At 35.7% G+C, this 21634-nt stretch overlaps 2 protein-coding genes across 4 annotated transcripts in view, besides 8 other annotated features; both read left to right on the top strand.

The window, feature by feature from the left end:
- Nucleotides 1-105: part of a mobile genetic element that runs on past the window's edge.
- A 561-nt stretch (nt 106-666) lies between these two features.
- On the top strand, nt 667-16085 carry eIF4G1 (eukaryotic translation initiation factor 4G1). 3 transcript variants are annotated; one of them, NM_001103382.2, is made up of 17 exons: nt 667-870; nt 1251-1302; nt 1359-1560; nt 3231-3989; nt 4721-5371; nt 5434-5614; nt 5696-5807; nt 6244-6299; nt 10183-12479; nt 12606-12846; nt 12901-13058; nt 13639-14107; nt 14292-14515; nt 15115-15261; nt 15323-15545; nt 15664-15765; nt 15829-16085. In NM_001103382.2, the coding sequence occupies exons 3-17, from the start codon at nt 1483-1485 to the stop codon at nt 15888-15890; spliced, it is 5760 nt and encodes a 1919-aa protein (NP_001096852.1). In that variant the 5' UTR covers nt 667-870; nt 1251-1302; nt 1359-1482; the 3' UTR covers nt 15891-16085. The 3 variants fall into 3 exon arrangements, with proteins under 3 accessions (NP_001096852.1, NP_524640.3, NP_001137857.1); NM_079901.4 differs by lacking the exon at nt 3231-3989; NM_001144385.2 differs by lacking the exon at nt 3231-3989 and having other exon boundaries at nt 667-1100.
- Nucleotides 7004-7362: a mobile genetic element.
- Nucleotides 9512-10011: a mobile genetic element.
- Nucleotides 14612-14736: a mobile genetic element.
- Nucleotides 14785-14937: a mobile genetic element.
- Nucleotides 16086-16528: 443 nt separating the features above from the next.
- Nucleotides 16529-16843: a mobile genetic element.
- A 1058-nt stretch (nt 16844-17901) lies between these two features.
- Nucleotides 17902-20983: a mobile genetic element.
- unc-13 overlaps nt 19051-21634 on the top strand; it is a 44508-nt gene continuing 41924 nt past the window's right edge. Inside the window, exon 1 of the mRNA NM_001297788.1 lies at nt 19051-19195. The gene's annotated coding sequence lies outside the window, so the exon portion shown is untranslated. The remainder of the gene's footprint in view (nt 19196-21634) is intronic.
- Nucleotides 20992-21413: a mobile genetic element.

Genomic DNA, 21634 nt, shown 5'->3' with positions numbered 1-21634 from the left:
TTTATATCGCGTCTATCCTCTCGCTAATCGAGGCGTACGATACACGGCAGCGCCCCTCGTTCGGTTGGTCGGGAGGTGTCGCCGTTGGACCCGTGCCAAAAAAAAAAAATATATAATAATAATATAAAATAATTGGGTCTGAATACGGATTATTTTTGTTTTGATTTAAATTCTTTTATTTATCGATATTTTGATGTAATATAGAATCGTTTTTTACCAATTTCTTTATTGTCATATGTATTTTAGTCAGTGTGAAAGGGTCTTATTTTGGCCATAATTAACTAATTATATTTTACGTTCAAGAAACCCTAATTACGATGAAATTAACATTTTGTTTTAAAGTTGCCCATATGTTGTATTCTTAGATATAATGATCTATTTAGCCATGTTGCGGAAAGGGCTCATTATCAGGAATTGAACGCTGGCATAGCATGTACAATCATTATTATAATTTTGGCAAACCTCAATAGAATAAACGTATTATGAAGTAGTTTTAGTAAATAATTAACATTGAAATATGATTTTTTTTTTATTTTTAAAAACTTATGGTTAGCAAAAAATTAAATTATTAATGATGAAGCGTTTAAAAATGTGACCTAACTATCGTTGATAATGATATTCTTCAGTTATCACTATTTCTTGTGTGCTATCGATGTTTCAAATAATAAATGCAACTCTGTTCGTATGAACAGAACACATTGCATGTGGAAATTATTAAAAAATAGTTTTTGAATGTAAAGATAAAGCTGGAATTACTGCTTCATTTTTATAAATAAATACATTTTTAAAATACACTTAAAGTGGAATTCTTAACATTTGTATTTTTTGTACATAATCACGTCGGATAGGCACATACAAACATTTGCTCAGGTAAATTGATGGTTAATAATGAGCACTGGGCAACAAATATTACATGATACTTTGCAAGTTTACTGTGCACAGTGAAGGGAAAAAAGATTTTACCACTAACATTCTGAAATGTGTCTTAACTTTTTAAAAATGATGTAAACGATGGAATTCGTGGCACGTTTTCACCATATGCACCATTGTGATTGTGAGAACGAAATCTCCAAAGTCACAACGGCAACGTCGGCAAATAAGTAAGGCTCCAGGATGGATTGGCAAATGTTTAATAGAAATTATCTCTGGGCTTCAGCTCTAGACTTAATAAATTACAAAATGTCTACTTTATATTTTTGAAACATTTGGGTGAAATCTTTTGTGATATTTAATGATTTTATACGTGTCAGTTCTTTTAATTTCAGAGACCTCTCTGGTAGCTGTATATCAATATATTTCCAGGTAAAATATGCAGAACTGAAACGTGGACAATTAATATTCATTAATATTCATTAAAGAATCAAATGATTGAATGACGTCGTATTTGTGGGTCCAAAATCACCACAGAAATCGTCTATGAAACGGTAAATCTAACCGTTTGGCGATTTCCTACAGAGCTAACTCTAGGAATACACATACGTAATGCAACAGGCTATACCAACTTTACCAACACAATCAGATATAGATAAAGCCATGCAGCCCCATTCAGCACAAAATATGGTAAGTCGATATAAAAATAACATCTCCAAAATTATTTACATATATACATTTTGACATTATTTGCTGTATTACTTTCCTTGCAATTGTTTTAAATTAGTTCGTTAAATAAATATGTTTTCCTAGTTCCGAAAAGAGCTAAAACCTATTTTTTATAAGTTTGCCTGCTGTAGTCAATGTAAACAATCTATTAAGATAGTATCACACTTCTCGTACAATAACAGCAAAGTTTAAAAAGAAAATGCTATTTTTGTGGAATTTTTTTATATGTTTGTTTTATAAATATTGCGGTTTGTATAAAAGGTATATAATTCAATTAAAAAATTTATAAAATATATGTTTGCGATTACAATTATTTAAGTTACTTACTAAATGAATTAAAAAATTAAAAATTTTTTTAACGAACTTGATTGAATACTAATAATTGTTCTAGTCCTGTAAAGCTACATAATTCATAAATGAAGCTCTTCCGGGCATGGTATGAAGTACTTTATTTAAAACCTAAACTATAAAAAACCGCGTTTTTCCAAACATACATAAATCATATAGTTTTTATCGGTAAAAATATTAATTAAAAAAATTTTTATTTCAACGGTGGCTCCAAAAATGGATGCTGAATCTGGTTTGTTGGTAACTGGCAGACACTCAGCAACGTAATTTTAAAGCTAAACTCAAAACGCATTGTGATTAATCTATCCAAGGGAAAAAAAATATTCGAAATGTATTTTATTATATTGATTTAAAGGATTAATGATTTCACATATCCAAGTCACAGAATCAGTCCATATATAATAGTCCCTAATATAATAGTTTCGTTGTTTTTATTCATAAAATGTCAACTTGATATTGTATTTTATAGTGATGTCCTTTTGAAGGGCTTAATGATATAAGGCATATATTTAAATCGCAGTAAAAGAGATATTTGGGACCATATAAATTATATATATATTCTTTATCAGTATCAGCAGCCGAGTAAAATAAATATAAAATAGTCCAGAAGATAATAGCTTCATACTTTTTATTTCTGAATGACAACTTGATATACACCGTTTTTTGACCGCGTATAACTTTGGTTTTAAGGCTAATTGTCAACATGCCGGCGACGACTAAGGAGCAACAGTCGGAAAATTAAATGAAGCTATAACAAAATAAATAATAGTTTAATTGTTTTTAATCATTTAGTGTTCTTATTTTGTACGCACAACTTTTTTTTTATTAATTAATTAATCTTGTAATCTATCATTTGAACTGTGTTAGACAGCTAAATCCCATAAACATTATTTGTCCATAGGGGACGTAGGACAAAAACTCTAAACCCTAATAAAATTATCAAACCCAATGCATGTTTTATATATATTTGTTAATTCTGGATTTATTTATCACAAAATTTGAGGCTGAAAAGTATTAAAAAATCTGCATAAGTATAATATTCAAATTTCACAGTGCAGAAGTGTAATACTACTCAAAATTCCGATTCTTGATTTCTCAGTTTCATTTTATTTTTAAATGGGTTTGTTTTGGTTTTTTTAATACTTTGTTTAAGTGCAATAAAGTAGGATTAACCAATTATCTAATAGTTTTTATAACTTATATATTCGGCAACATTTTTTTTTAATCATTGTTAAATCAATTTTACAGTCCGAAAATGTTCCCACTCTTGTGATCTGTTGTAGATTTTGCCAGCCAATAAAAAGACCAAAAAGTATGATCAACAGGTGCCAACTTCAAAGCCACAATCTCTTCATCAGCCTCTTCAACCGCAGCATAGCCATCCCACTGCTCAGCCTCAGTTTCAGATAAATAAGGCATACAATGTGGTCTCCATTCTTAAGGCATCAGCGCAGATCGCTCAACAGTCCCCACACTTGACGAATCAGCAGCATCCACCAATCCATCACCCACAGCAAACACAGCAGCATCAACAAAGCTATACAAACGTTGTAAATAGAAGCTTATCTGCGTCTGAACCAGTTAGAGCCCAGTCATCGGTTATCTGTAACGGTTCAAGCATATTGACAGTAAATAGTAGACAACTGAATTCGGGTGATATGAATTCGACTGCCATTTATAACATATCCAGTTACCGAAAATTAACTGGAAGTCTAGATGGAAATGTTTGCTTTCTAAATGTACAGGACATTAAACAAAATGGCAACATCAGTGGGTCAGTAGTATCAAATAAGTCCATCGTCGGAGTCGGAAGTGAAAAAAGTTCTTGTACTGGAGTCAGTATTAACAACCAAATAGTATTGCCTAATGCGCAAATAGGAACATCTATGGGAATAGCTGGAACAACTACAGCAGGCACAAGCTACATGCACGAAAAGAATATCGTTGGCGTTAGCGTCAATTGTGTTAATACTAGTAAAAAGTATGATTTCAATAACAGTAGTTTGTTATCAAATAATAGTTACCCGGCATCTACAGCAGAGGTAAACCTTGCAAATTCTGTGACTTTAGGAAGAGATTCATTTTAAATAATTCTTAACTTCATTTCACCTCCCTTTTTTTTAATAATTAGTTTTTAAATACTTTAGGTCCCAAAATTTATTAAATATCAATACGATTTTTTATTTAATGAGCAGTTTTTCTTATAATGTGAATATATGTATACTTTTATATTGTACTCACAGTGCCTAATGTAATGTAAAGAAACCAAGAAACCCGCTATAGTCGAGTTCCTTGACTAGCTAGTTGGAGGCGAAAAAAATGGGGAAGAAAAAATATAGAAATACAAATCATTTAAACATTTTGGAAGATTGGGGGCAGCCTTTTGCGCTTTAAGGGCGTTAGGACATGCCGATATAAATTGGCAAGACAAATCACCAAATAACCAACGGATTCTGCTTGCGTGATCTCAACTTTCTGACACAATTCCCAAAATCGTTACGTTCATAAGGCTAGATCGACTCGGCTAGTGAGGCTAATAATATATATATATATATATATATATATATACTCTATAGGGTCTGAAACGCTGCATTCTAACTGCTACTTTTCAAAGAATTTAGTATAACCTTTTCCTCTACTAGTATATATTAAATATTTATTCTGATTATTTAAGTTTTACATTCTTCACTGCATTATCTTTATAATAATAATAATAATAATACAATCCATTTCTTTCTCTTACTGATTATTAAATTCTTTTAAATACTTTCAGTATGTATCAACGGGAAACAACAATTCTGGGAATACCCGTTCTAATCCACAAAGTGGCGGAATATTTCGAGGACCACCCTCGACGCCTAATGCCCCTAGAGGTGCTAGTGGCGGAGCAACACGGCATGTCCATGTGCAACCCATGTACTCACAACCCCTTCACCAGAACATGGTGCTACAACAATACACACAATATAACCCACGGCAACAAACATTTCCAGCTTCTCATTTGCAATACGCACCCGCCCCCATGCCATACTACCAGTACCAATATGTCCCAACTCTTCAGCAACAGCCGCCGCATACTCGTAGTGCTGTCACGGTAAATACGAACGTCAATGTGGGAAACAATTTGCAGCCAGTGCAGTCTGGACCCAATGGACCTCTCCCTGTTCCGGGGGCTAGCTCGTCGCAAATTCAATTGCTCACAAGCACAGTGCAGCCAGGAGCCAGCACTGTAATGGGCGTTGGCGGTCCTGGTAGTACAATGGGGCAAGTGGGTGTGCCACCAATGGTTGGGGTTGGTGTAATGACAACAAGTGTGCAACCGCAACCTGTGCAGGTGCAGCCTGCTAGCCGGCGCCGGCATCAGCATCGATTGCAGATAATCGATCCGACGACTAAAAAAAATATTTTAGACGATTTTGATAAGGCAAGTAATACATGCACTTTATATTTCGAGTCATTTAATATTTTTATTTCTATCTTTTAAAGACAAAATCAAACACAGACAATGAATTTTCCGATCAGGTAACCTCCACAAACACACCAGCAACTGTCCTTTCAGAAGGTCCAATACGTATTCCACAGCAAGAAAGTGTTGGTTTAAATAATTTGACCAGTACATCATCACAAGGATCAGAATCACGGACAAACGCGCCTTATATCCCCATTGGTAAGTAGTTTGGGAAAACCTTTAAATTTACGTCAAATTTTACATAAGACCGATATGTTTTAATTATTAAATATTTTGCAGAAACAACACCAATAAGTCGAACAGATGTTGGGCCGACTCCAATCGTATCCGCGATGACTGATGCTCCTTCGGTTGAAATATTACCAACGCCCCAAAGAGGGAGAAGCAAAAAGTAAGAAACACATTGTTAAGGAACAGTTTTTTATTCAAAGTAAATTATCGGATATTAATTATGAACTCAGGAAAGCAGATAAAATTTTGTATATTACGTTTCGTTTAAGGTGTTACGAGAAGTTTAAGTCTTTCAGTTGCATTCAAATTAAATATGTTGTGGTTTTCTTTCTTCCGGTTGTCGGTCCGTATGAACGTGGATATATCGGGAAATATAGAGATTGAAAATACAGAATCTGGCGACACGCAGCTAAAGCTGCGTTTATTTGCTAATTAAAAGCGGTCTGATAGAATCCTCCCAAAAGATAATTTCTAGTTCTTTAAAAAGTTGTATTGACGAATTCAAGTATTTAATTAAGGCTAAGTCGCGAACCCCGACTATAGCATGCTGTCTTGTATTGTTAAATAATCCTTTTTAATATTTTTCTTTTCTTTAGAATTCCTATAGTGTCTCCTAAAAATGTATCTGAGTCCATAGTTGCTCCTATCACTGGTAAGTTGTAATATTGTTGTTTTCGTAGTTCATCTTAACATTTAATTTTTAATTTTTTTTATTTGATAGCCGCCAGGCTCTGATTCTGCGCAAATTGTCAAACTCCCAAACCTTTTTAAGTGCTTCGTGTATAACTATTCCTTTTCGCCATCTCAAATATTGTTTATTTCGGACCTTTGACTTGAAAGAAATGAAGTCTCGACTTCAAATTTCGGGTAAATTTCCACCTGGCGAATGCATTTACAGATTGGTAGTTATTTAACGCCCACAAAATGCATAATTTTTTAATATATTTGTCATTAGCATAACGACATTAACGTTATGTCGCTCTAAATAATGAAATAATAACATACACTGAAGAGAAATTTATAAATTTTTCTGGAACATCTATAGAAATTGGGAAAACAAAAAATAAAACAAAAAAAAAAATGTTGCCAACACTTGTGAAACATTTTTGACAGTGACAGTTTGAATGATAAGTTTTTGATTCGCGAACCAGCTCGTCGACATGCTAAATCCGCGGTTTATCATACATTTTTTTTTAATGAACAATGAAAAATAATTATAAATTAAATGAATTGTTTTTGGGCGTAAATTGGGCGTCGACATATTTTTTTGGCATATCGAAAAAAAAATTAAAACCGATTTTCACAGGTGTGGGTGTGACAAAAACGTATCGTCTGCCTCTCTGAAATCAGCATATTATATAAAGCTTTGTTCAATGAAATAGCAGTGCGAGGGAACCTAAGAAATACATATGTATTTTTTCATCTCCCTTTCTGAATCGACTTTTTTATTCCCCTTATTTTTATAAAAGTGAATGTGTAGATAGGAAAAAAGAAATTCCCGTTCATGTTATCCTTTTTTTATTTACATTCTCGAAAAAATTCACAACTTTTAGGCTGTTCAAGTAATAGACCCTAATGAACGCATTAAAAAGAAATACGATGTTCGTTGAAGTCAAATTGAATTTTGTTAATATTTTTAAGTTTTTTAATATATTAAAAAATTGCTCTTTAAAACTGTAAATCATAGGGTTTTTTAATCTTAAACTCGCAGGTCCCAATCCTGTTTGGGGTTTCCCAAAAAGTAAATGCATTTTTAAAAAAATTAAGAATGAACATTAATCAAATATATAATTGCCATTTTGTTCGTTACCCTTTTGCCATCTTCCTGGCAAATGTACGCTCATAGAACTTCTGGCCTCTATCTGCAAAAAACTGAACCAAGTGCGATTTTATAGCCTCATCATTGCCGAAAGTTTTACCATTTAAGGAGTTCTGCACAGATCGAAATAAATGGTAGTCTGATGGTGCACGGTCAGGGCTATATGGTGGATGCATCAAAAGCGAGTTACCAAAGATGTGTGCGGTCTAGCGTTGTCCTTGATGGCTGTATTCAATTTGTCCAATTGTTGACAGAAAACATCCGAATTAATCGTTTGGTTCCTTAGAAGCAGCTCAAAATATACGACACCCTTCCAATCCCACCAAACAGACAGCATAACCTTCTTTTGGTGGATATCAGCCTTTGAAGTGGTTTGAGCTGGTTCACCATCCAGCTCAACCAGCTCAATTTTTCATCTCCAGTTATGATTCGTTTTAAAAACGGATCGAATTCATTGCGTTAAGATGCATATCACAAGCGTTGATTCGGTGTGTTAAATGAATTTCTTTCAATACATGTGGTACCCAAATATCAAGCTTTTTCACCAGTGCAAGACTTTTTATGTGATAATGAACGGTTGATTTTGGTATATTTAACATCTCTCCTATCTCACGCTCAGTTACATGACGATCCAATTCGATTCCATTTGGCCGACATGAACGTGGCTCATCTTTAAGTGAAAAATCTCCAGAACTGAATTTGCGAAACCAATTTTGACACTGTCTTCCTTTTAAGGCTTCATCACCATACACATCTTGTAACTTTTTAGCAACCTCCCCGCGTTTTTTCCTTTACGGAAATAATAAAGTAAACTATGACGAAAATGCTCCTTTGTGGGCTCCATATTAAAATTGACGCCAAACAAACAAATATAAACGAAATTTCGCACACTTTTTCTAAAGCAAGCTAAAAGTAACAGCTGATAACTGACAGAAGATAGAATGCAATTACAAAGTCACAAGCCGTTGAAAAAATTTGTCAACGCCGACTATATGAATATACTTATTGGGCCTGCCTTTTACAATCTTAAAAAAAATTTAATATACCCATAATGTAGGACTCGATGTGTAATTGCGTGACAATTTCAAACCAACTATACGAATTAAAGTAATTTTCCCATAATTCAGAAATTTTGTTTTAGTAAGTGCATTTCCGATTAATGGCATTGTTACTAGTTACGAGTTAATACTGTTAATACTTCACATTTGCCATTGATAATATTTACTCACTTCTAGTGTGTCTTTTGCCTGATGGGCCGTTGTTTCTGTTCGTCTGATCACCTTGGTATTAGTGTTAGTGAGATACGAAATCAGATGTGTCTATCTATAGCGACTAAGGTAATAGAGCGACAGTTGGCCATTAAGACGTTGTGTGCTTATATGAAATTAGTACAAACATTTGTATGAGAGCATACGTCAGAAATATATAAACGAAAAATGTGAATATTTTTCTTTAAATGTTGTTTTATAAATGTAATAAAGTAAATTGTTTATTCAGTGCCGTAGATAGCCGTATTTTTACAAGTATTATTATTATATAAAAGTATACATTATAATCATAACATCATTATCGAACGAATACAACCTTTTCTAAAGTCTTTGGCGCACGCAGCTCTTTACTTTTAGTAAAAATTGTCTTATTATATGCCTTAGCAAAGTAATATCAATAAATAAAAAAAAATGTCCAATAATTATGTTGATGCTTAGCGCCCTTTAAATAACTGATAAAAATGATTAAAAAGATACGGTTATTATAATTCCAAGTAAGTTTCAACTAGTTTCCTCACCTAAGGGTCATTTTCCGATTTTGTTAATAATTATCAACATACCTATATAATTGGGTACATAATTTGTTTAATAGCATGTATTTTTGTATAAATTAAATATAATATAAATGGGATAATCAAAAAAACTATATATCTTTTATATTATTTGGTTAATAGCATATATTTTTTATTGTAAACTAAATTTTATAATCATGCGATATTGACCTCAATTGCTGTGACAGAAATAGCAAAAAAATAAAATTGATTATATGTTTATTTGTATACCCGTTCGTTGAAAAGTATGTAACAGATAGAAGGAAGCGTTTCTTGATCAGGATCAATAGCTGATTCTATCTAGCCATGTCCGTTTGTCCGTATGAATGTCGAGATCTCAGGAACTATAAAAGCTAGAAGGTTGATATTAAGCATACAGATTTTAGAGACATAGACGCAGCGCAAGTTTATTGACCCATGTTGCCACGTCCACAAGACTGCCAAAATATGTTGACATTTTTTTTATATAAAAAAACTTTTTGCCACGCCCACAAACCGCACAAAACTGCCACGCCCACACTTAAAAAATCTCTTGATATTTTTTCATATTTTTATTAGTCTCGTAACTTTCTATTGATTTGCAAAAAAAAAACTTTTTGCCACGCCCACGTCCACACATGAAATTTTTTTAAATTTTTGCTTATTTTATTCCCCAATCGCGTTCGCACATTCACTAGATGAGTAACGGATATCTGATAGTCGGGGAAGTCGACTATACCATTCCCTAGTGTTTATGCTGCTATCCTGCTGATCTTGCTTTGCGGGCCAATCAAAATCATTTCATGCATTTTAGCCTTATAATTTTAATTTAAATAAATAATAATTTATGAGAGATTGAACATGGTTTCTATACTATTAACTATAACTGCTTTTTTAACTACAATTTTATAATTTCAGATGAAACGGATGATGCAGGGTCAACACCGATATCCAGAGCCACTGAAGAATCTATGCCACCTAATCAGACCCATCCAAATTTACTCATATCCGATTCATCAAAACATAAGCAAGCAGTATCAAATAGTGAGATTTCAAAAGACGCTCCTACTGGTTTAAAGGAAATGCATGTTGCTGAGCTGGAGTCCAGTGTAGCCTCCGAAAATCATCCAGCTGGAATACTAGATGTCAATGTCAACAAGAGTTCACAATCATTGGATTTTTCTGCAGATCCCGAAATTGATAGTATTGGCGCAATATCACCTACGAGTCCAAACGCAGTTTCTCCTATTTTACACGAAGTTTTAGATAATACTGAGTTGTCAAAAAAATTAGAGAATTCTACGACAGAAAGATTTAAAGATAGCCAAAGCGTAGAGAAGCCAACTCATCAAGAACTAAGTTTAAGAAATGCCACAGACGAGACTGAAATATCCGCAATGGCATTACAAGATGTGAATAGTTTGGATAATAACCAAATTGAAAAAACATACCCTTCAAAGCCGAAACTCAATGTAGATGTTTCAGAAGACATTTCCTCCAGAGAGTCAGCAATAAAGTCAACTTCTACAAAAAATACAGGAGTAGATGTAGGTCTCCAATCAGATTCTAAGCCAGAGACTACCCTTAACGATAAACAGGACTCTACTGACCTAAAAGTGAAAGTGTCTGCGAAAATTTCATCTATCATAAACTATAATGAGGGTCAATGGTCACCAAACAATCCAAGCGGAAAAAAACAATACGACCGAGAACAGTTATTACAGTTACGCGAGGTTAAGGCCTCACGTATACAACCAGAGGTAAAAAATGTGTCTATTCTTCCTCAACCAAACTTAATGCCATCATTTATTCGAAATAACAATAATAACAAGCGAGTACAATCGATGGTTGGTATTATTGGCAATCGTAGCAATGAATCGGCGGGAAATTATATTGGTAAACAGATGTCGATGTCTGGCGTACAAAGTGGCGGCGGTAGAAGCAGTATGAAGGGCATGATACACGTAAATTTATCATTAAATCAAGATGTAAAGTTAAGTGAAAATGAAAATGCATGGCGCCCTCGGGTCTTAAATAAATCTGATGGTGATAGCGACGCGAAATCTGCACTCGAAAAAGATGAATTGGTACGTCGTGTTCGGGGTATTTTAAATAAGCTTACCCCAGAAAGGTTTGACACACTTGTTGAGGAGATTATAAAATTGAAAATTGATACACCCGACAAAGTGGACGAAGTAATTGTGTTGGTATTTGAAAAGGCCATTGATGAGCCAAACTTTTCTGTGTCTTACGCCAGACTATGTCAACGACTTGCTGCGGAAGTGAAGGTAATAGACGAGCGCATGGAAAGCGAAACCAAATCTAACTCGGCACACTTTCGAAATGCATTGTTAGATAAAACTGAACAGGAATTCACCCAAAACGTTTCACAAAGCACCGCAAAGGAAAAAAAATTACAGCCAATTGTGGATAAAATTAAGAAATGTACTGATGCCAATGAAAAAGCGGAACTTGAGGCATTTTTGGAAGAAGAAGAAAGAAAAATAAGAAGACGATCCGGAGGGACAGTACGATTTATTGGCGAACTTTTTAAGATATCTATGTTGACTGGCAAAATAATATACTCTTGCATCGATACACTTCTTAACCCTCATTCTGAAGACATGCTTGAGTGTTTGTGCAAGCTGCTTACAACTGTGGGTGCTAAATTTGAAAAGACCCCAGTAAATTCCAAAGACCCTAGTCGGTGTTATTCGTTGGAAAAATCGATCACCAGGATGCAGGCCATCGCATCGAAAACTGACAAAGATGGAGCCAGAGTAAGCTCAAGAGTACGATTTATGCTTCAAGACGTTATCGACTTGCGTAAGAATAAATGGCAAACTTCGCGGAATGAAGCACCCAAAACTATGGGACAAATTGAAAAAGAGGCAAAGAATGAGCAGCTTTCTGCACAATATTTTGGTACACTTTCCAGTACTACACCCGGAGGATCGCAGGGCGGCTCTGGTAAACGAGATGACCGTGGAAACTCTCGATACGGTGAATCTCGTTCAAGTAGCGCGTATGGTGGCAGCCACAGTCAACGTGGTGATAATGGCAACCTTCGACACCAGCAGCAGAACAACGTCGGGGGAAACGTCTCTGGAGGTGCTGGACACTCCAATGGAAACAATGATGAAAATACTTGGCATGTGCAAACCAGCAAAGGTAGCCGCTCTCTAGCGGTTGACAGCAATAAACTGGAAGGCCTGGTAAGAACTACTTATTTGATACATTTATACATAAGCAGAAATAGTTTAGCAAAAACACATACAATTATTATATTCCTTTTCAAGGTATATGTAGGATTGATAAACATATTTTTTTTAACATTTCAGTCTAAACTTTCTGACCAAAATCTGGAAACAAAGAAGATGGGTGGATTAACGCAATTCATTTGGATTAGTAGTGACACGACAAGACTATCGTCGGCGCCGACACCAACCCCATCCAATCCTTTCGCTGTGCTCTCATCCCTAATTGATAAAAATAGTAATGAAAGGGATCGCGATCGCAGTGGACCCAGAAACAAAGGATCATACAACAAAGGTTCTATGGAGCGGGATCGTTATGATAGAGGTAATTTTTTTTAATAATAATTACTTAAAATAATAATATGGAAACTATAAAAAGGTATGCATTCGAGAACTGGATCATCTCAGGGATCACGAGAAAACTCATCCTCCCGCGGTGGTCAGCAGGGTCGAACTTTATTGAGTTCATCAGTTCAAAAATCTACTAGTCATTCAAAATACACCCAACAGGCACCACCTACACGGCATACTGTTAAAGTGAGTATCAACTCCCTAGAAAGCATACATTGAAAGCGTGGGTTCAATCTCTTAAGAAATGTATAATTTATTCTCTAACCCCATTTAAATTGAAAACTTTGAACAACAAATTATTTACGGAGAGCGCAAATTAACTTCATTTTTATTATGCACGTGGCTTGTATAGCCACGTTACTAAGCCAAAAAGAGTAATGAATTAAATTTTCTTGTTTCTTTAAATTAATTTATCAAAAGCAACTTTTAAACCATAAGCTCATTTTAAATTCAGTGTTTCGCTAGATTTTGACAGATTATGTTGTTTTTATTTATTTTATCAGAAACAGCTTTTAACCTACATTTATTTTACCTACATCTATTTTAAATGTATTACTGGAAAAAAAAACTTTTCTGTAGTTGACGGATCATAAGGCGATAATAAGCTTAATTCAGGAGCGTTGATTGTTTTTATCTATAATCTACTCGTTAAACCTATTGGGTTGGCTCTAAATGAATGTCATTGGTCATAGATATGGTTGTTTGGAATTTGCTAGAACCTACTTTTTATAACTTATCCATCTCAATTCACAAACATTTATTTCAGGCCCAGTCATCAGTGGGCAGCTCTAACGTTAACACAGGTCCACTCTACCGTGGAAGTGAGCAGCAAACATCAGCAACCTTCTCGCAGACCACCCGTTCTGTTGCTCCTGTAGCAGTGTTCATCGAAGCTAGCGAAACAGATTTAAAACTCATCAAATCTGTTGTTTCAGAAATTGTAGACCTATCAGCTGCATCTAAAGAAGTCACGCCCGGTGCAGTTTCGTGCATAAAACGAGTACCAGAGAAACTACGGTGCAGTTTCATTTATTATATTTTAACAGATTATTTGCATTTAGCAAATGTAGGTAAACAGTACAGGCGGTATTTATCTATTGCCGTCTCCCAACTTATTCAGCAGAATTACATTTCTGCCGATCATTTGAGACTGGCTTACAACGAATTTACCGTATATGCAAACGATTTGATTGTTGATATTCCGGAGCTTTGGCTATACATTCTTCAATTTGCCGGTAATATTTTATTACGTTTAGCTGCATAGTGTATTAGTTTCCATCCTCTCCTTTAGTCATAATATCCTATATTATAGGATACATATATTCATTTATATAAAGTCGATGGTAATTGATACACTTTTGCTGGCCGACTAATAACATAACACCTTATTTATTTTTTACATAACATTTTCTTCAACAGGGCCACTAATTGTAAAGAAAATATTGACTATATCAGATTTGTGGAACAACAATTTAAAAGAAAATAGTCCATCAAACGTCGCTAAAAAGTTCCTTAAAACATACTTGATATATTGCACACAAGAAGTTGGACCAAATTTTGCTCGGAATATGTGGATCAAGTTTAACCTAAAATGGTCAGATTTTATGCCTGAAAGTGAAGTTGCCGACTTTATTAAATTTAACGTGAGTTTATTTTTGTAAATACAAAATTTAAAGTCCTTTAATTCCTTTAAATTCTGTTCTAAAATTCACGCAAAAGCATGTTTGTTGACACATTTCGCTACGCCCACTCTAATGCCCACAAACCGGCAAAACTGACACACAAACTTATGAAAAATGTTTCGATATATTTATTAATTTGTAAATTTCTTTCGATTTAATAAAAAAACCTTTTTGCCACGCCCACTCTAACGCTTTCAAACATGTTCGAGTTCTTGAAAATAAACTTTCGCTGCGTCTGTGTCTCTGGAAGCTGCACGCATAATCTCAACATTCTAGCTTTTATATTTCCTGAGATCGAGACGTTGGCTAGATGGACTCGGCTTTTAATCCTGATCAAGAATATATATAGTTTATATGGTCGGAAACGCTTTCTTCTGCCTGTTTCTTCCTTTTGTAGTATACCCTTGTAGTATACCCTTTTAATGTACGAGTAACCCATACAACAAGTGAACATCAGAAAGTCTTAGAAATAAAATGTAAAGACGAAAACTCGTGTGCATGACTAATTCGACACTTTGTTCCTTACATATCTTATACATTTTCTGACGGATTATTTACAGAGACTGGAATATGTGGAAAACGAATCAAAGTCGCCAGTGATTGATCATAGAGAGACTCCAGAAAAGCACGTTAAAAATGTGATAGACCATATTGAGCACTTACTAAAGGAAGGAACAACGGCGGACTGCATTATTGATTATAGTAACGTAAGGAGTTGAGTTCAAATATTTTTGTTTATCTATTTTAAATTCACTTACATTTCTGTAGGGAAATATAATGGTGGTTGATAAGTTGTTTATCAGAGGATTGACGGAAACATTGAGTAATTTCTCGATTCACTACAAGGACAACAGTTACAAGCTTGAGTCCGAAACCTTTCAAAAGTTTTGCATACCGGTTTTGCAGAGATACATTGATTCTAATGAAGACCACCAACTTGAATGTTTATATACTTTGCAGCTTTTAGTTCATGGATTGGAGCATCCAAGAGGTAAGGACTTTAAACTCTAAAATGTGTATTATCGTTTCGTATTACTGTCTAATATCACGCAATGTTTTCTTTAACTGAAAGGCCATAATTCTCAATAAATTCTAATGATACATTTTAGGGTTGCTGAGTGAACTAATTGGCGAGCTATATGATGCCTTTGTAATACAGAAGGAATCGCTTTGTAAGTGGCGAGATTCAAAGGATCAGTCTGCTGGCAAGGGTAAATTTCTTAAACCACTTTTTAGGTGGCCTAAATATAATGACTTTTTTCCTATATTTTTAGGCGTTGCTGTAAAAAGTCTTAATCCTTTTTTTAACTCGTTGTTAAACGATGATGCCAACTAAAAGTGACCTAAACAGCATAACTTTTAAAATTTGTAAAAAAAAAATTAAATACAGAGTTGGAGGGTGAAGAAAGTTCATTAAAAGTATATACGATTTCGATATGGACTTATTTAATAACGCTATGCTTCTGGTTCATGCATTAAAAGTATATGCAACAATATAAAAGTGTATAACATATGTAAAATAAAGCGAACCTAAAAAAATATAGTTATAACTCGTTACTTCTCATATTATTGAGAGCTTTCTTAAGAAGGTTAAAAAAATAATCTAATTTTTCAATTTCTTTCAGACTTGTTAAATAATTTAATCTTGAATGTTTCGAATATTTTAGAATTTCCGTTCAAAGGCCGTACAAATGAAACTATAAAGAATTTTTACATAAACATTATATTTTTTAATACCATCACAAAATTAAAATACTTTGATTTAGAAATTTTTAATTTTATATGGCCATATATGGCACGAAAATAAGCGTTTCGGCAGAAACGCATACACGATAGTTTATCCGAATCGCTTTCGAGAACAGTTTAATATATAGAATTATTCTAATTAAAGTTCGGACTTATGACGCCCAGTGAACGCTCTTACTTTGGCGATCAGGTCTGAGGCCTTGTTGTTCTTTATTTAGCATGCATTTGTATACCCGTTACTCGTAGAGTAAAAGGGTATACTAGATTCGTTGAAAAGTGTATAACAGGCAGAAGGAAGCATGTCCGACTATATAAAATATATATATTCTTGATCAGGATCAATAGCCGAGTGGATCTGGCCATGTCAGTCTGTCCGAATGAGCGTCGAGATCCCAGGAACTATAAAAGCTAGAAGGTTAAGATTCAGTATACAGGTTCTAGAGACAGCGCAGGTTTGTTGCCACATGTTACCACGCCCACTCTAACGCCTACAAGCCGCCAAACCGGTCACGCCCACACCTTTGAAAATGTTTTCTCATTTCATTCCCCAATATCTATCGATATCTCTTGTTTGTTGTGTAGTGTAGCTATATTTTAGACAAAACATACTGCAATGATCAATTTAAATTGAAATTTAAGAGATAACATTAAGTTGAATATTTCAGCGACCACTGACTGATGCATGCATATGTGCAACCTAAAACCATTTAAACTACAGCTCTCTAGGTGTTGAGTATTCAGAGTATCATGACCACGGTGCCTATTCATGGTCATTTAATGGTAAGAACAGATCTTGCACTGAAGAACACCACCAGTTTTCGAAGGCTTACTTACGAATTGTGGTGCGAAAATTTTGGAGACGACGAAGGTAGCTCAATGAAAATGGATGGGAATTGCCGACACTGTGTGGCACATTTTTAAATTCTCCTCCTCTGCCCCCTATTATACAAATAAATTTCTATTTAATATATTTCTCGAACGCGTTCTCGCAAAAAATTTATTTATTCAAAAATCTCATTTTAGATAAGGCAAGCTATACTGTAAAATTTTGATTCTTTAATTAAACGCGATAATTGTATCCAGTTTGTATGCAGTTTTGCATAATATTATATATATATATACATATATGGCTTCGTTTTGAATAGACTGAAATTTATAAATAATTTAGTGTTATTTTGCGTTGCTGAAACACAAAATGTATGTATGTATTATTAAATACATGTTTTAAATCGTTCGCTTGAATATTGTAAGTTGATCCGGGAGTCAGAACCGCGAGTCGGAAATGTCATCTTCGTCCTGCCGTACCTATATTGTGTCGCGAATTTAAGCTAATTTGGGGAGAAAATACAACACATACTCAAGATTTGGATTGGCCATTCGGTGGTATCCATTTTTATGTTACGAGCTTTGCCTTTTGGGTTAATTCACCCTGGGGAAGAGACATCCGAAGAACAGTGTAAGTTTTTTTGCGAATTGTTATTAAAAACAATCAAATTTCACATGTGGAAAACGAATCTAGTAATTTTTTAAAAAGCATGTAACAGGTAGAAGAAAGCCCTTAAAGGTATGTGTATTCTTCATCTGGGCATACAATAAATATATGTCGGAGCGCGACTCTTCGCATTCCAGAAATTCCTTCTGTGATTTCATATTCTGATGAAATTGTAATATTGCGGTAAAATTCTGTCGAGCGCTGCGGCAGAGGCACGAACAGCCTCTGCAGCTGACTGAGGTCCGATCGAGTGGTCATAAATAGTGTGTTAGAGAGAGATGACAATGTGGCACACGCCAGTGTGTATAGCCATTAGAGAATATGATGAAGAAGGGACATGTAAGAAGATCCCTTCAGTGAAGTTTGACTGCTGACGTCGATCGGAACTTGCTGCGCTGACGCACAAAATCGCGAAGTGAATAAATAATATGGATGAGACTCCTGTTTCGCCGACATCAGAAGTGGGATCGCCTTCGCCACGAGAGACCAGATCTGATCAGTATATGGCTGCGTTGGAGGCACAAAACCGTAACCTCATGGAAATAATAAGAACCATGCACGCACCGAGAGCATCGGCGTCAAATGAAAAGTCCTTGCACGTCACACTGCCAAAATTCTGCGCTGACAGCGCTGGAGCAGATCCATCTGCATGGTGCACCACCGTGGATTTAATCTTTGCAGATAATGCGCTTGTAGGCAGTGCACTCGTAATAGCGTTAAGCAAAGCATTAGAAGGCAGTGCATCGCAATGGCTGTCGCAGATATGCTTCGCTGGCATCACGTGGCCGCAATTTAAATAACTGTTCATACAGCGATTCGTAGGAATGGAGACGTCGGCTGCTATTTTGATGAACGTTTTGAACGGACGTCCAACACATGGAGAGAGCTTTGCCCAGTATGGAAGTCGCATTGTCACCTTGTTGCTGTCTAAGTGGAAGGCCAAGGATTTGGAGGAGATTGCGGTTTCGGTAGCGTTGGCTCACATGGCACAAATCGATAATAATTTGTTACGTTGGGTGTTTACGACTAATGTGGCTACGCGCAATGAGCTTCAGCAACAACTGCAAGCTTACGCCTTCAAGAAACGTAACAACGAAGATGATTCTGGCCCAGAAAAAAAGTTAAGAATGCAGTTGCAGACCATGTGCCATTTTTGTGGGAAAGCCGGCCACAAATTCGCCGAATGCCGTGCTCGAAAGGAAGGTACATCAAACACAAAAGGAAGAAACTACAGCGAAAGCAACACGCCTGGGTTAAAAGATCGTTCGAACATAAAATGTTTTAAATGCGACGAAATGGGACATGTGGCGTCTGTATGTCCCAAAGGCCACAACAAATACATCGAAAAGCGAGTTGACGTGTGCGAAACTAAGTGAGCCAAGTGGACTGTGTTTTTCAATTGGGTGAGCCCTTTCCATTTTTTTTTGATTCGGACGCCGAATGTTCTTTAATAAAATTAAAATAAATTAAGTAACAAATTAACATATTGGTTTCGTTTTATTGATTAAATCTAATAAATTTAGTATGTACAAATCCAAAGTTATCAAAGCCGTTCAAAATAATGCACATGAGAATAGTTTGGAAATACTCTTTGACATCAATATAGAAGTAAGCGATAATGATAAATGTAAATTAAGAAATATATTGGAAAAGTATGCCGATAGTTTCGTAACTGGAATACCAAATAAGGCGCATTGAAAATTCGTTTAAGTAATAAAAATAAAAGTGTTCAAGGGCGCCCATAGCGACTCAGTTTCCATTGCTACAGATTTTGGATCAAATAGATCGTTTGCGGTGTGGTAAATATTTTTTTCATTTGTTTTAGACATGGCCAGCGGATTCTATAGAAGAGTCAAGTATGTCTTTCCTTAGAGCTCCCAGTCGCATCATAGTGGATCAAGGCAGAAGCTTTGTCAGCAAACAAGTTCCGTGAGCTTTGTTCAACAAACAGGATTGAGTTGTTTTCAATAGCTACAGATGCCAGCAGAGAAAATGGGCAGGTTGAAAACAAATAAGCGTACAAGCAAGGAAAACATGCGAAAGGATGTAGAGTAGTTCGGTATGAGGTCATGTGTTAAGTGAGAAGTATCATCGAGTGATTAATGTACTAGATGGTCATCGACACAATTTGAAGTCGTTAGTTATCAAGCGAACATATAAATATTCGCATGAATGTAATGGTGACTCCCAACAGAGAAAAGAGTTGAAGGATGGCACTAGTGATCGTGCATCTGTGTCCCAAGAGAGAAAAGAGTTTAAAGATGGCACTAGTGATCGTGCATCTGTGTCCCAAGAAGGGAAACATTTGGCGAACGTTATGAATAGAATGGCGTGTGACCGCACTATAACAGCTAACTCGCAGGGACGAGAAGTGTTATGGCCGGGGTCAAGTGATGATGACTGCACTATAACAGCTAACTCGCAGGGACGAGAAGTGTTATGGCGGGGGTCAAGTGATGATGACTGCACTATAACAGCTAACTCGCAGGGACGAGAAGTGTTATGGGGGGGGGGGGGGGTCAAGTGATGATGACTGCACTATAACAGCTAACTCGCAGGGACGAGAAGTGTTATGGCGGGGGTCAAGAGATTGGGTGTGAGAGAAGACACGCCAATGTTATTATGAGAAATTAAAGTCATGGAAAATGTAAATAGTTTGAAGTTTTGATATGTAAATTGGAGATGTCTTTGTAAAAGAAAAATCAGTCATGAGATGAATTGTCAATTAAATATTTACTGATTATTACTTGTTGTCATTAATTGTTCTTAAGTTGACGAAGTTGTGTGACTTGGACTTGATTGGTGGATTAGGCACACGAGGACGTGTGAAAGGTTAGGAAGGCCGTGTCGGAGCGCGACTCTTCGCATTCCAGAAATTCCTTCTGTGATTTCATATTCTGATGAAATTGTAATATTGCGGTAAAATTCTGTCGAGCGCTGCGGCAGAGGCACGAACAGCCTCTGCAGCTGACTGAGGTCCGATCGAGTGGTCATAAATAGTGTGTTAGAGAGAGATGACAATGTGGCACACGCCAGTGTGTATAGCCATTAGAGAATATGATGAAGAAGGGACATGTAAGAAGATCCCTTCAGTGAAGTTTGACTGCTGACGTCGATCGGAACTTGCTGCGCTGACGCACAAAATCGCGAAGTGAATAAATAATATGGATGAGACTCCTGTTTCGCCGACATATACATATGTCGCAGATCATTTAAATGAAACGAAATTTCGTGTTTCTGCTTGGCACGCGCCATGCAGACGCCTCTTTTTATTTTTCTGATGCGCGGCAGACAACCGTTAGAGTTTCTGCCGAACGTAGTCTGGTCGCGGGTAGGAGCGGGAGGGAAGTAGATGTCTGTACGAAAACGAGAAGCATACAGAAAAATGCGGTGTGCATAAGTATTGGTGTATGCGGACTAGAACAACTGTCATAATTGTGTTGGTATTGCATGTAAAGTCAAAAACTACGCATAATTCTGATTTTGTGAAGAAGAGATCAGTCAGTCAGTTTTCGATCGTTACGCATAACAGACATGCCTCGCTCAAGCGCCAGAAAACGTCGCGCGAACCATAACGAGAGTAGTGAAGAGGAAGAAGGGCATCCTGATGACTCTTCGACACATACAAATAAATACAATAAAGCATGCAGACTTTAGTACTCTGTTCACTCTCTTTTTTAATTTGGATTTAAAAAATATTTAACTCACGGCTATCAATAACAAACACCCAACTCTAAATGATTTATTGATGTCTATAGATGTCTTGTTATCAAAGTCTTAATAAAGTAGTATAGCCTAGTTGAAACAAAAAAGATCACAAGTTTCCTAATAGGCAATAGTAT

The sequence above is a fragment of the Drosophila melanogaster genome, chromosome 4, assembly GCF_000001215.4.
Source record: "Drosophila melanogaster chromosome 4".
In the NCBI taxonomy this organism is placed as follows: Eukaryota; Metazoa; Arthropoda; class Insecta; order Diptera; family Drosophilidae; genus Drosophila; species Drosophila melanogaster.
Note: the sequence above shows the minus strand (reverse complement) of the source record. Positions and strands in the feature narration are given on the sequence as shown.